A 16,126-nucleotide genomic window follows, 5' to 3' on the forward strand; every position below is an offset into this window, starting at 1 on the left:
ATGTTAATGTGTTTTTCTAATTTACAATGTGCAGGCAGAGACCCTTAGGTGTGGTTTAGTAACTTCCTATTTCTATTTGAGTTTAGACTAGATAGTCCACAAAGTTCCTTTGAGATCTAAATCTAAGAAAGGAGGGAAAGGAATAAGGAATAGGGAAAGGAATATTTAGTGCCTTCTATGTGCCAAGCACTGTGCTAAGAGCTTTACAAATACTGTATTATTTCATTTTATCATTTTAACGACCCTGGGAAGGAAGTACCATTATTCTCCCCATTTTACAGCTGAGGAAACTGAGGTAAACAAAGGTTAAGTGATTTACCGAGGGTCACACAAATAGTAAGTGCAAGTGTCGAAAGCTATGTATGAACTCAGATATTCCTGACCCCATGCCAAGTGGTCTAGCCACTATGCCACTCAGCTATGATTATGTGATCTTATGAAATTAATTTGTGATCCCATCAAAGGGAGCACACACAAGCGTGCGCACACACACACACACACACACGCACACACACACATTAAAAAAGAACTCTTCATGAATAAATTTTTTAATCACTATTTACAAGTTTTCAGTCACTCTTGTCAAGACACCAGAGGTTTTGCTCTGATGTGACCTGATCTTCTGGATAGCATCAGCAGCGAGTCAGCAATGAAATCAGGTGGTTATGGCTTTCTACCAGTGTATCTCACAGTTGCTAAAGCTATAGCATTGCATGGTCCCCAGATCCATGCCCAAACATTCCCACACGGGCATATGCGCAGATACCCACTCACCCCATTAGCGTTAAATGTCAGATTTGAAGGGATGGATTGGAGATGCCAATGTGGCGGCTTGTCCCCATCCTCTGCCACTTATAGAAAGGAATGATTCTTTCAGTTAGTTATCAGCTCATCCTAGGGACCCACAACCCAGAAAGGGGCCGAGGCACCTTGGAAGGCAAGAATCACAGCTGGCTGCCCCAAATTCTGCTCCCTGTTATGCCCAAAGTAGCGGATTCTGTAGAGGCCAGACACGGTGGTGTTGGCGATGTGCCATTCAATTGTCACATTGCTCTGACCAGAGGATCCTTTGTGCCAGTAAAACCTGATGGTGAAAAGAAAAGAAAAAAACTTTGTATCTTAACAAAATGAGGTGTTTTCAGAAAGTCTTAAAGAAGAAACAGTGTCCAGAAGGAAAACCTCCTCCCTAGGAGGAACAAATAAGGAAGGTGTCCATACCTTAGCATCCCCGCAAGTTGCCCTGGACAACTAGAGCTTAAATAATTTGCATAGAGTCACAAGAGGGGAGAGAGGGGGAAGAGCCTACTATATGTCCAGTACTTTACAAGTATTATTTCACTGGCTCTTCATAACAGCCCTGGGAGGTAGGTCTATTATTATCCCCATTTTATTGTTGAGTAAACTAAGGCAAACAGGGTTTGAGACTTGTCCAAGATCATAAAGTTAGCACATGTCTCAGTGGAATTTGAACTCAGGTGACTGCTTAGTTGCCTCAAGCCAGTAGGAGCCGATAGCAAGGGGATGAACCCCAGGCTCCCCGATTACAAGATCCGTCCTCTGCTGCTTCTCACACAGTTGCCCAGTCATACACTTATTTTGTTTGTATTCAGGTTCTGCCTGAAGCTTTCAGAGAACAGCGCTATACCTTGTACTCTCTGGTGTGACTCTCGGGGCCTGGAGCGTAGTAGGTACGCAGCCAATATGTGGTCAAGGAGAGGAAGAAGACAATGAAGGATGTATCAAGAATCTCCACTGTTAGCTGTTATTCTTGTTTTCACATATCACAAATGAACCTCCCACATCCAGGAGTCCCAGAGCCCTGGAAGAGCCCTGTCCTTTTAACAATAAGTAGCAACTAAAGTTCTCTCTGAAGGAGAGTTACAGGCTCACACTCGGTTCTTAGGAAGATGCTATGTGGAGGCTGGATTGCAGAGGGCAGAGAACTCTCTTTGAACGAGTGAGCTCCCTAACCACAAAAACATGAAACATCTTGGTACTTCAAGGGAGTTCGATGGGTCGGAAGACCTGAGTTCAAATCCTGCCTCAGACACTTACTACCTGTATGGTCCTGGGTAAATCACTTAATCTCAGTTTCCTCATCTGTAAAATGGAGATGATTATAGCATTTCCTCCCAGGGATGTTGTGAGAATAAAGTGAAGTCAAATTTGTTAAGTATGTTTCCAACCCTAAAGTGCTACGTAAATGTTAGTTATGATAATTATTACTGTTACTTCTACCAACCTAGACTATAACCCTCCATGGTTTAGTAAGATCATAGACTTAGCGTTAGAAGGAATTGTCTAGTCCAACCCTGTGAAATGGGGAGTGGGTTGGGGTTGTACTCAATTATCTCTAATTCTCTTATAGATCTAAACGTCAGACCTATGAACCCCCTCATCTTACATATGAGGAAACTGAGAACTTATCCAAGGTCACACAGGTAGTGAGTAGAAAAGTCAGGATTTGAATCTAGATTCCTTGAGTCTTTAAGATGTGTACAATGATGTCAACGGAAGGAATAAAAATATCAAATTTGACCTTGAATGCTGAGAAATTATAACCACCAAATTTGGTCCCAAAGAAAGAAGAAAAAATGCACCTTCTTTCCTAGCATATTATGGCAGACAATGTTTTGCTGGGAGGGTGGATATTCTTTATTAAAAAGGATAGTTCCCAGAGGGAAAGGAGGAGGAGGAGAGAAGAATTCATTGGAAACAGAGAAACAAAAGATATCAATAAAAATTATCTTAAAATAGTTGCTATGTGAAATTATATAAATGGAAAGAACAAAAAAAAATTTGATTGCTATAAATTATAATGACCAAGTTTGACCCCAAAGAAGAGACAGGAGAATTCCTTCCCTCCTTGCCCTCTTTACAGAGATGGGAGAGTATGGGCATGGAACAGTGATTCTAATAGTGAACTTGGTTCTTGCGTTGCTTAGTTTTGCTGATTTGTTAGGGATTTCTTTTCTTCTCTTCCTTTATTCTTTGCTATAAGGGACTGGGAGCATGGGAAAGGATGCGAAACAAAAATGATGTAAAAACTAAAGATGTCAATAGAAGTTCTGTGGATGATTTGCTTTGGCCCCCAAATTTACCACCACCACACCCCATCACTAGTAGCCATCTCAGTGAGAGCCCCTCTGCATTAGCTAGTCTGACAGATACAAGGTCCATCACCAGGGTCAAACTCAAAGTCTTTCATCAGAGCTTGTGCCCTCTGCTAGAATGGCCTTCAAGAAACCAGGGTCATCCCTGGGCCAAGGTGAGACAAAGTAGAGAAAACAATTGAGTCCACAAGACAGTTGACCAACCTAAAGCCTCAGCACCACACAGCCAATGAGTCTTGCCCATTTCTCTCGCCTACCCAGGCTTCAGGAACCAACTCTTTCCAAAGTTTAAAAGACAAGACAAAAGGACTCACCTGGTGTCCCATGAGGCATCATTATGTACTGTCTGCCACGTCGCTGAAGTGTTCTCATATTTCTCAACTGTCAGAAAGGTATGATCTGTCTAGAAAATAAATAAGGTAACCAGTTGGACACTGAAAATATCCAGAGCATCACTGACCCCAACCTGGGAAAAGGGGGTTATGGGTAGGAAATACAGAAGTTGATAAAAGGAGACCATAGAAACAAGCAAGAAAGAAAGGGAAGAGGTCACCATGAGGGAGGTACTGGGAGTGCCGAGTTGTGCCTGTGCGGATGATACCAGCCCAAACTGTATCTGGGACGAATAAGGCACCAAGGAGCCAGTTTGGGTAGGCGAGAGGAACCAGTGACTTTCCTCTTCTCACTTCCCCTTTCTCCAAAGAAGGTCCAATATTTGTTGGGCCATTTATTCCATTCACCTCCTCCCTTCCCGCTGGGCTTGGGTTTTGTTTTTCCCACTACTTTGTTTCTTAAGTCATTAAATGGGATAAAACTTTTAATTAACAGAAGTATTAAACTAGGTGTTATATTCCATTTAATGATTACCAAGTGAGGGAAAGGAGAAAGGATTCCTTTTTCTAGAGATACAAAATAGTTGATTTTGACTGAGCCTGGGGGTTGGATGATTCATTTAAAACAGCTGGACAACATAGGAGACTAGTGCCGAACTGCGACAACCCTGGCAAGGACCTTGGAATTCCTGTGCTCCAAAGCAAGGCAGATGCAAAAGGGGGTGGAGAAAACCCCTGAAGAGCAGTGAGCTGCCCCCGGGACAGAAGGGAAGAAGGGTCCACCAGCTCAGCAGATAATTGCCAGGTCATGCTTCCCAGCTCCCAGTACCATCTGCTGCTCACATGTGCTATATTTTTGGACTTTCTTGCAACATGTCTCCTCCAATAGAATGCAAATTCCTTAAAGGATATCAATTATACATCTGTATTCCTAGTGCCTCATACAATGCCTAGTACACAGTAAGAATTTAATAAATGCTTATGTAATTGAACTGAATTAAGCTGAATGTGCCTGGGACTTTAATAGGTTTGAGAGGAATCCAAGAACTCTGCTTTTTGCTGACTTGGCTGAGGACAAGGGCATAGGCAATTAGGTGGCTCAGTGGGTAGAGCACTGGACCTGAATTTGAATCTGCCTCAAACACTTCCTAGCTGTGCAACCCTGGGAAGGATCACGCTGTGCCTCAGTTTCCTCAAATGCAAAATGAAAATAATAATAGCACCTGACCTCACAATTTTGGGGATCAAATGATCTAGCATATATAAAGGGCTTTGTAAACTTTAAGGCGCTATGTAAATGCCAGATATTATTATTATTAATTAGTGAGGCAGAGCTTAGTTAACAAGGAAACTTGTGTTAGGACACCAGGTTCAGGAAGCCAAGAGGCCTCTCTTCACCTCAGCCCACTTTTCCAGATGCATAATTACCGCCATAAACGCAAATGACCACACGAATCATTTATCTGGAGGCGTCAGAGGCTCCCAAAGGAAAAGAATCTGTTTTCATTGTTAGCCTTTCAACTTTAGGTGCTGCTGTTTCTCCATGGCAATGGCAGAGAACATATTTCCCTGACTGCCTGGTTCCCATGGATATCAAATAGGCTGGTTAATCATATCCTTTCCAAAGAACCCTTTGATATCCTCCAGAAAATTATTATATAAAAATGCAAATTGTTTCAAGCATCATTAGGCATGGTTCTTTCATTTAAAAAAAAATTTCCAAGAAGTCCAAAATCCCCCACTGGGCCATATTTAGACCAATAATAGCTATACAAGAATGACATTTTTGTGACTGGTAAGAAACAGGAGTGGCACTTCAACATGGGGGGGGGGGCGGGGGGGCAGGGGGGAGGATCAGTGTTTAAGCAAGAACATCCACCAGAAAAAAAGCAAAATGACAAATGACCATGGAACCTATCCAGACTGGCTATCCAGCAGAGAGATAACTTCCTCAGGGCAGGGAGATCTAGGGGTCACAGATTAAACTAAGATCACATAGAGCCTAGGACAGTAATGATGCTACAAATAGCATCACCTTTGAATAAAGTTTAGAGGCATCTAAACTGGTGATGTCATGGATCTGGAGTAAATACCCCCGACACCAAAGACCACTGACAAGTCCTGGGTCACTCGGAGTCTTAGAGAATTACTAAGACCACTGCACAGAGAGGTCCAGGTTCATTCATGCAGTTTGTATCTGTCAGAGGCAGGATCTAAATCTAGGTCTTCCTGACTCCAAGGCTAGCTCTTAATCCAGCGAACCACTCTGCCTAGCCTTTGGAAATAGAAGGCAAGTACAGACATTTATTCAAAGGACCAACAGGATACGATGGAGGAGTGAAATCTGGCCTTAGAATTAGGAAGAACGAGTTTGACTCATCCTGGCTTCATGACCTTGGGCAAGTCGCCAACCTCTCATTTCCCAAATGCTTCTTTGAGACTCTCCGTGACTGAGGAGGTGCTGATTTCCCATGATTTCCCATTTCCCATGAAGAGAGTTTTCACAATGGAAATCGCCTAATGCCAACAAAACTACAGGTCTAGACATCTGTATGTGTGCATATGTGTATATATGTGTAAATGTGTGTACATGTGTTGTATTATGGGTGTGTATACGTGTGTGCACACAGTTCAAGTCTTGCCTCTGACATGTGTTGGCTTTGTGACCTTGGGAAACTTTCCTCCCTTCCCCTCCCCTCCCTTCCCCTCTCCTCTCCCTTCCTCTCTCCTCTCCTCCCATTCCCATATTTCCTCAACCAAAAATGTTTGCCCCTCCAGCCCTCCATTGTGCCTGAAATTCCCAGCAGGCATTCAAGTGCTCCCACAGCTAGGCTGAGCCAAGCTTTTGAATGCGAGCAGCTCATTCATCCTCAGCCTTATGCTCTTCTTGTCAGGCAGGAGGAGCAGTGCCCAAAACGAGCAGACTTAGAAACCTGAAGATCAAGAATATGAGGCTCCATCCCAGACCAATGGTGACCCTCCTAGGGGACTGTGAATTGACAGGAGATGGTGTCTGGGCACTGAGTGCCCCTGGGTGTGGGAAAGGGCCCAAAAAAACAGTGCAGGAGTGCTAACTCCAGATTTCCTCCAGACCATCACTGTGTGGTATTGTAACGATTCTCACCAGGTTTTCTGCTGAATTCTTCGGGTTGGCACCCACAAACATAACCTCGGCAATTTCACCCTGAAGAAAATGGAAGTTCTCTGGTGAGATAGGATGAGGACATTTTTAAAAACAGCTAACCTCTATATAGAACCTTAAGGTTTGCAAAGCACTTTATATATATCTTCACTGAGCCTCATAGAACACTCTTGGAAGTAGATACAATTATGATCTCCCTGTTCAGACATTCCAAAATGGAGAGGTAGAATTCTACACAGCTCCAAGGCCAAGAGCAGGGAGTACTCAGGATGAAGGAGCAGCTGACTCCCTGACCCAGGCCCAGGAGACAGCTAGTACAAAAGCAGAGATGAGAAAGAACATCACATTTCCAATTATTCACATTTTCCACAGGCAGATGATACTGGATCTGAAGTCAAGAATTTGAATTCCAACTCAATCAGTCACTAGCACAGCTCCTGAAACAGAAAGTGTTCAGCAAATGCAGCTAATTGGCTGATTCTTTCCTATGCCCCTCTCTGGCAGAGATCTGCTCATCTGTAAAATGAGGGGACTGGGCCAGGTGCCTTCCTAAGTGCCTTCAAGCTCAAAGTCAGTTAGCCTGAGATTCTGGCCATTCATCCGCTTAGAGCCAAGGAGACCCTGGAGGGTGGTGGAAACTGACTGGGCTGGTTTTGTACCAAAAACTCCCTTTTTCTTCATTCCTGAGTGGTCTCTCATTATGGCCCTATTTTCTGTGACCTAAATGTTCAACACATAGAAGGGATTTCGCCGGTCATCACTGGGAGCATCTTTGAAAAGGGCCAAATGTATTTGGTTTTATTTTAGCAAAGAGGAAGGGGCCAAGAGGGGGCTCTGAGTCTAAAGGAATCTCAGACCTAGCAGGGCCTCTCCAGCCCAGTGAGGCCAACAAGAAATTCCCCTTGAACATCTGGAGAAGGGCTCAGCCAGCCTGAGCTCTGGGGAAGGGGAAGTGTAACCCCTCCCTGCCCCACCAGCAGATGGCTCCTCTATTCCAAACAGGGGGAGCTCTGTGGTTGGCTTGTCCTCACAGTCTCTCACTCTATGCCTCGGTGACTTCTACAAAGAGCTCTGAGGCTGAGCAGAGGCATGAGCTCGTTGACTGGAGCCTTCTCCATTCTGTTATTGTCCTCACCTCTTTAGTCCATCGCTGCCAAACCTTGTCTTTTTTCCCAGTGTTGCTCCCATCCACCTTCACACAGCTAGTTAAGGCTTCCTTCACTTCTCCCCTGGGCTATTCCGGAGCCTTCTGATGCGTGTCTCCAACTCATCTCTCCCCTCCCACCCCATCCTCTAGTCACTGGCTGCTGCCAAAGGGATTTTCCTGAAGGTCACATCATCCCCCTACTCAGTGAATTCCAGCGGCTCCTTCTTACCTCCAGGATCAAATAGAAACCAACCTTATCCTGCTCCTCACACTTTGCTTTCCAGCCTTCTCCTCACTGCTCTACACACAAGCTGTGTCTCCCATCTCCAAGCCTTTGCACTGCCTGACCCCCATGCCTAGAATGCTCTCCCTCCTCATTTCCACTTCTTAGAAACCTTGTTTCCCTTTCAAGACTCAGGTCAAGTATCACCTTCTTCAGCAGGTCTCTGGCTACTTGGACTGCCCCTCCCAAAACTACTAGAATTCCTTTGTATGTAGTTGGTAGAGACTTATAGGAGTGAGTACACTCTGTCCCCCCCATTAGGGGACAGACCATTTCACATCTTTTTGTGTATCCCCACTCCTGTAACACAGGCCTGGCATGCAGAATGCTTGTTGATTCTTTCTCAGTTCTTGAAAGTATGGGATTTCATCAGTGGGTATAGTCTCTCTACTAATACAGTTAGCAACTGCTCTATGGTGTGGTCATCTTTCAGAGTTCCTATGGAGAGGGAACTGGAGGAGAGGCTAGAGAAATGGCCCCAGAGTCAGGATGACCTGGGTCCAATCCCACCTCAGAAACATCTTGGATGTGTGCTCTGGGTGAGTCACTTCATTTTGTCTTGATGACCAGACACTCACTAAGACTATAGCCTGAAAATCTGCCTTGATAGAAGAAGCTTCCTCATGCCAGTTAAAATTACAGGTCCAGACAAATAAGTTTGGCCAAACTAAACCTATCACCTAGTGATGGTGGCCAACCTGGTGACAAGGGTCACTTAACTGCTGCTTGCCTCAGTTTTCTTCTTTGTAAAATGGGGACAATAACAGTACCTATACTCCCCCCAGGGCTGGGGTGAGGACCAAATGAGGTATTTGTGAAATACTCTGCCAACCTTAAAATGCCATCAAAGTGCTAGCTATCACTATTAGCACTCCTCCTGAAAGCTCGCCAAGCACTTTTGTCTCTATCTTGTGTCCCTTACTTGAGTCTGATGACTTCTCTGTGAGGAAGGTACTCTGTACATCATGAACCCCCTCCCCATTTTACTATAATTACTCCCTCCCCACTCTACTGATAGGAAAGCAGCCACAGAAAGAGGAAGCCGTTTACCCAGGGTCAAGCAAAAGCCTTGTCACCACCATTTTACCTAGGGGCAAGCTGAGTCAGGCAGCAAGATTTATCAGACATCTACTATGTATTGAGCCCTGTGCTAAGTGATGGGCATGTACAGCAAGGCGGAAATAGTCCCTGTCTTCAAGGAGCTGGCAATTCAATGGGAGAGACAATATGTAAATTACAAAATACAGATAAGAGATAAAGAGTATATGTCTATATACACTCACAAATATGTATGTCTATATCTTGTTACTATAGAGTCTGTATCTTCTTTTATGTATATATACGTATATAAAAAGTATGCATATTTGACGTATAGACAATGTATGTGTATATGCCCCAAAAGAGAGATTGTACCTTGTTATTAATAAGATATGTACATACATGGTATATAAATATACCTTATTTACAAGGTATATGTTATATATACATAAACATGCATACACACATATACAAATACGTATGCACAAGCACACACAGGCACATACATATAACACTGCTGTCAGTGATCTAGGAGGGGAAGCACTACCAGGAAAGGCATGCTACAGAAAGTGGGATTTGAGTTGAGCCATCAAGAAAGCTTCCAGACAAAGGGGAGGAGGCAGAGGGCTTCAGGCAGAGGAGAAGTGGCAGAGAGATGTGAAGGTCATTATTCTTAGTCCCATAGCTAGTAAATGTTGGAGGTCAGATTTAAACCCAGCACCCTCCTAACTCCAACGGCATCATTCTTGCCACCACTGCCTCTCAAAAGCAAAGCATTTTAAAGAAACAGTTGGAAGATTTCAAAAAATATCATATCCAGTAGCCCAGATCAGTTCTTGAAAGAAGACTTGGCTGTAAAAATAATCACTGCCAAGAGCCATTGGAGACTGGGGAAATGAAATAGCAGACAGGCACAAAAGTCAAGATGCTGATGTGTCTCAAAAATTCTCACCCTTTGGTATTCCGGCTTGGCTGGCTGTAGCACATCCCCAAACTCCATGCTCCCTGGGGTTCTATCGACTACATTGGGCGTCAAGGGCAGCATCAACTGGCTAAAAAAAGGTGGCTCCGGCCCCCGGCTTAAATTGGCAACTGTATCCTACAGTAGAGTAGAGAAACTTTGCTGAGTCTGGAAATCCAATGCATGAACACTAGCTGAAGAGTCCCTGATTTTTAGGAAGCCTCTCACACACCATTTGCTAATTTTGTGATTAAAAGGAAGGATTTCTGAAATTTCAGCTGGGGGTCTCTTCTTTTAAACATGTCTTCTCCAAATGACCAGTAGCATGTCCAAGGTAATACTGTAATACCAGAAAGATGGTAGCCTGCATAATGTCCCAAAAGACTAAGAATCTGCTGACATTCATCCACTATCAGCCATGGAAGAGGGCACTGCTCCATCCCAGAGATACGTCTCTAACAGCAGAGGTGATGAGCCTGGAAAAGGGATGCCTCAGAAGGACACCACAACTGTCATCTAGGATCAGAACATTTTTACAACCGGGGAAACTGAGTCCCAGAATAAGTGACTTGGCTACAGAGATAGCAAATGGTGGGGCAGGGATTCGAACCCAAGTCTTCTGACTAATGCCCAGCTCTCTTCTGGTCGATTTGGCTCCTGCAAGGAGAGTTTCCTCATCCCCTTCAGTCACCAGCGCCCACCTTTCCAAAACCATCTTTTATATAATATATGTATTAACTATACATATGTATATGAATATACGTGTATATATATTATATAGCTCTATATGGATATGGATAGTGTATATATGCATGTGCATGGATGTATTGCATACAAGTATGTGTACATATATACATGTGTGTGTGTGTGTGTGGTTTTCCTCCTCACCCAATAGAATGCAAACTCATTGCAAGTAGGGACTATTTCATTTTTTGTCTTTGCAACCTCCAAAACAAATTTACTCAAATCACACTTTATCATTTACGCTCAATATTATGTGGCTGTTATTGGCTTAAAATTTAATAAAAATAATATTTAAGAATGCATCATGACTTAAGTATACTGAAATTATATATTTAATTGGAAATAAATTTATGAACTATATTAATAATAAAACACATTTTACAGGTTATGTTTTGAAGTGAAAATTAAAAGATCATACTAGAACTATGTTCCCTATAGATAAATCTATGGCTGTTGTTCCCCCCACCACTAAACTATCAGCCCCTTGAGGGCAGAGACTGTCTTTTGTTTCTTGTTGTATTCCCATGGTAGGTGGTTAATAACTATTGATTGATTGATTGAAATATACCTAATGTGTTACCTGGGCCTTTCAATTTAGTCCTCAGTATCCCTCTACTGCAAAATTAAAACGTTTTTGAAATCCCTAAGCTAATTTTCTGTATATTTCTATAAACCTATATGTGTACATGTTCTCCCCTTGTAGAATGTAGCAACTGGTTCATTTTTGTCTTTTTTCCCCAGCACTTAGAACACAATAGGTGCTTAATAAAAGCATGCTGATGGATGGATGGCATAACTGATTGAGAGGTTTATTTGGGGGGACATTTATTCACTGTTTCACCAACTTCTGCAGAGGTTGTGGGTGTCTCTTGATGGATTTAGTGTCCTGAGTTCTGCAAGCTCAGGGCTATCTCCCCAAATGACCAAAATTATTATTAGTGATCCATGTGATGGTGGTAAGTGCACTTGAGACAGAATGAGGTGAGATCCATGTTTGAATCCTGCCTCCAACACTTACTAGATAGGTTAGAGTTCATGTTAGATATGAGTCTGAAATGGGAGGAGGGAGGTTATCAGTTTCAATAACTGGGTAAGGAGTTTGATTAAAAAAAAATGGCCATTAAATATGAAATTAGATATTGGTCCAATAGGTTACAGATCTATTAGATCTTCATTTAACTTCCTTAAGACTCAGTTTCTTCATATGAAAAATGGAGATAATCATACCAATATTACCTGTCTCACAGGCTCCTTGAAGCTCAAGCAAGATAATGTATGTAAAGCACTTTGCAAAATTGCAAAGTGTTGTTGGTTACTAGGAATATTATCATTATTATTACCAGACACATCACCATAATTAGTCGTTTGCATTAGGAAAGATTTTTCACTATTTGGGTTTCCTTAATCAGATATACCTGTCCATATGCATTTGTTACATAAATGAACAGTTATTTATTATAATGGTGAACACATATATCAGTATGTATACATATATGTGTGTGTGTATGTATATGTATATATGTCAGTTAAACTCTATTTTGACACTTATCATAAACTCTTTTGCTGATTTCTTAGAAGGAGATAAATCTCTTTTGAGATGATCACCCTATTAAAGTGAGAGCAATACTTCAGCCAGTTTCAAACTACAGAAGAAAAATTCTCACAGAATGAGAGCCCCAATTCACTGGTCCCTCCATTATACCACTATATCCACTGAATCCCTTCAGAAGTATAAATTAGGAGGCGTTTGTTTAAGAAAAAAATTCGATCTCATTGTTTTAGAGTCCCACCCACCTCAAAGATGTGTGACTTTTAAGAGAGAAAGAATGAAATGAAAACAATTGGAATACATAAATGAAAACCCACGAAGCCATCCTTCTTCCTATCCACACACATGCAAAAACCAGCATTACCGTGGCTATGGCTCTGGCAAGACCTCTAAACAGCTGGATGTAGGCAGAGAGAGTATGGGGACCGTAAATCGTGGATGCTGCCTCGTAGCGCTGAACCTGTGGAGAGATGACACAGGCATCTGTAACCTAAACGTCAGTGGCCACCAGCACGGGCCATGTGTGTGGGAATGAGCTCAGAGACACAGACCTAGAAGCATCTAGCGCTTTGGCCTCACCTGGTATTCTTCATAGGTTGCAATGTAATGTGTATAAACATTGCAGAGTCCAGAAATCACCACACTCATGTTCTGCATCCCATTAGTCTCAAATTCCTGGGCATCGAGAGAGGAAATACAAAGGACAGAAAAGCATAGCCAAAGTCTATCTCAGAACAGAACCTAGTCATAGGATGGGCATGCATTATTCTAGACTCACTTAGCACCTTGTCCTCCTCATTAATCAATTCAAATATTCCCTGTTAAAAGTTCTTGATGTGACCCCAACTCTCCTATAACACACAGGGGTCTGAGTTATTTCAATTAAAAATTAGCTCCTTAACTAAGGGGCTCAGGTGGAATGTTCCATGTAACTATGAAAATTTTAACTTCTGTGTTTCAATTCAATTTTTTTAAATAAATATTTCATTAAAAAAATACCTTGCATCTGGTTGGTTGATTATTGTCTTTCATGCTCAAAGAGTACCAATATGATGTCATTATGTTGGAGTCAGGGTACAGTGTGTCCAGTTGTGACTGATCAGACTAATACAAGCTCGGAAGGCTTTACCACAGGCTGGGCACAAATAGTCCATAGGAACATTTGGGGTAGATTCTCTAAATTTGCATGTCTCTTTTATACTACCACAATTAAACCTCTTACCATGTAAGGGTGAGATTTTCTTAAATTTTCTCTGAAACAAAGCAGTCATCATCATAGTTAACATTTCTATAGCATTGTAAGGATATTCACTCAATAAGCATTTATTTATCAAGAGCCTACTATGTATCATCCTGTGCTAAGTGCTGAGGGTACAAAGAAAGTCAAAAGTCAGACCCTGATCTTGAGGAGCTCATGCCCTAACATAAGGTTTACAAATTTAAGAAATAATAAAGTGAGATCAATTATTTAGCCATTTTCAATCAGACTATAGAAAAGGAATCACACAAAATGAATACACCAAATTCAATGGTCTTTACATTATATCACAATGCGTCCCTTTTTAAATGCATACATTATAGGGTATTTATTTAAGGAAAAAACGCCAGGCTCCTTATCTTAGACAGGGCTTCCTACCTCCAGTGCTTACTGTGAGTTCCTAGATATGTCATTTAAGCTCTCAGTGACTGCTCCCTAGTCACAGATAGCTTGAAATCAATTCCCTCACCAAGAGATTCCCAAATCACAATCATTTGTGAGGATTTTTAAAATTAAAACGCAGTCAAGGCTAATGAAGGCCAGCTAAAATCTTTATGTATGCAACTTCCTAGTTTTTATTTCTCCTTAACACTTACTGCTAGCTAATCCTCTTAAGAGAGGTAGAATCTCCCATGATGTTGAACAATATCGTAAGAGAGGCACCAAGGCAGAGACATCTGGAATTCTTTATCATTGGAGACAACGATTAAAAAGCGAAGGATTTGAGCTTTTTCACTTACATTTTGAATAGCCTCCCGAAGTCGCCTTCCAGACATTGTCCTGAGCCATGGAAAGAGATATTTGAAATCAAAGGAAGGTATTTTAAGAACTGAAAGGTATAAAAACAGGCCTCAACACTGACCTGTTTCAACAGTTGTAACATTCAAAAACCTCCCTTTTCCCACCCCTATGTTAAAGCTGCTGCTATGTTTCGCTGCCTTTCTCTGTTCCTGCTGATGTCTTCCCCACTAAGACATCCTTCAGTCTCCTCTGTATTTATGTTTTGTGTGCTGAGATAAACAAACACGCACACACACACATACATATGCAGTCTCCTCCATTAAAATGCAAGCTTCTTGATAATATGGATTATTTTGATTACATAATTTTTTTAAATTACACAGACAAAATCAATGCAGGTAAAATTAGAAGAGAAATAGAAATTGGGGAGAGTCTTTGCAGAAAGTTACACCGATATAAAGGACTAATTTCTAAGATATATATAGAAACAAATTAAATTTATAAAAAATAAGATCCATTCCCAACTGATAAGTGGCCAAAAGATATGAATAGGAAGTTTTCAGAGACAGAAATCCAAGATGTCAATAGCCATATAAAAAATGTCCTAAATCTCTAATAATTAGAGAAATACAAATAAAAACAACTATAAGGTACGACCTCATACACACAAGATTAGCTAAATTAACACAAAAGGAAAATGACTAATGCCAGAAAGACTACGGAAAAATAGATCCTTTAATAGAAAAATAAATTTAATTTAATAATATAATAAAAATAGGTCCATTGGTGGAACTGTGAACTGTTCCAACCATTCTAGAAAGCAATTTGGAACAATGCCCAAAAAACTATTCAACTGAGTATACCCTTTGACCCAGCAGTCTAGGTCCCCTGAACCACTACTATGTCTATCTACCAAAGAGATTAAAGAAGAATGAAATGACCCATATGTGCAAAAATATTTATAGCAACTCTTTTTGTGGTAGTAAGGATTTAAATAATGGGGGGGATGCCCACTAATTGGAGAATGGCTGAACAAGTTATTTGTTGTTCAGTCATTTCCATTGTGTCTGACTCTTAGTGACCCCATTTGAAGTTTTATTGGCAAAGATGTTAAAGTATTTGGCCATTTCCTTTCCCAGCTTATTTTGCAGATGAGGAAACTGAGGCAAACAGGATGATATGACTTGCTCAGGATCACACAGCTGGCAAATGTCTCAGACCAGATTTGAACGCATAAAGATGAGTTTTCCTAACTCCAGGTCCAACACTCTATCCACCACACCACCTAGCTGTCCCAAACAAGTTATAGCACGTGAATTTGATGGAATACTAAGAAATGAGAAGTAGGATGATTTCAAAAAAATGTGGGAAGATTTGTACGAGTCAAAGCAAAGTGAAATAAGTAGAACCAAGAGAACAATTTATAAAATAATAACAATATTAGTGATAAACTTTTCAAAATTAATGAATTTTGTTTTTTCTTGCCTTCTCAGGGGGGGAGGGAAGAGAGAGAGGGAATTCAGACTAAAAATAAAATAAAATTCAAGATAAAAAAAAAGAACATAAATTTCTTGAGAACAGAGGTTATTTTGGCTTTTTTTTTTTGTAAGCACCTAGCTCAGGGACTGAAACATAAGTGCTTCATGCTTGTTGCCTGATGATTGATTGAGAATAGTTCAAGTCAAAGAGAGATGGTACAGTCTGTGCCAAGGGGAGAGCTCACCAATGTCATTGACAAAGACTTTCAACATTCTTAATGCTTAATTCATTTATCACACTGTATATAATGCTGGCTGGTTAAAGTGCTATCATCAATTG

At 41.4% G+C, this 16,126-nt stretch overlaps 1 protein-coding gene across 2 annotated transcripts in view; it reads right to left on the minus strand.

The window, feature by feature from the left end:
* Nucleotides 1-536: 536 nt before the first annotated feature.
* The window catches only part of ASAH2 (N-acylsphingosine amidohydrolase 2), a 55,824-nt gene continuing 40,234 nt past the window's right edge, over nt 537-16,126 (minus strand). Inside the window, exons 14-20 of one of the 2 annotated variants that reach the window (XM_072628931.1) lie at nt 14,308-14,347; nt 12,889-12,984; nt 12,674-12,769; nt 10,008-10,154; nt 6,570-6,629; nt 3,428-3,516; nt 537-1,084 (exon numbers count right to left, since the gene is read on the minus strand). In XM_072628931.1, the coding sequence (XP_072485032.1) occupies nt 895-1,084; nt 3,428-3,516; nt 6,570-6,629; nt 10,008-10,154; nt 12,674-12,769; nt 12,889-12,984; nt 14,308-14,347 (718 nt within the window). In that variant the 3' untranslated portion in view covers nt 537-894. The remainder of the gene's footprint in view (nt 1,085-3,427; nt 3,517-6,569; nt 6,630-10,007; nt 10,155-12,673; nt 12,770-12,888; nt 12,985-14,307; nt 14,348-16,126) is intronic. The other variant, XM_072628932.1, reaches the window with a different exon arrangement.

This window comes from Notamacropus eugenii, chromosome 1, assembly GCF_028372415.1.
Source record: "Notamacropus eugenii isolate mMacEug1 chromosome 1, mMacEug1.pri_v2, whole genome shotgun sequence".
NCBI lineage: Eukaryota > Metazoa > Chordata > Mammalia > Diprotodontia > Macropodidae > Notamacropus > Notamacropus eugenii.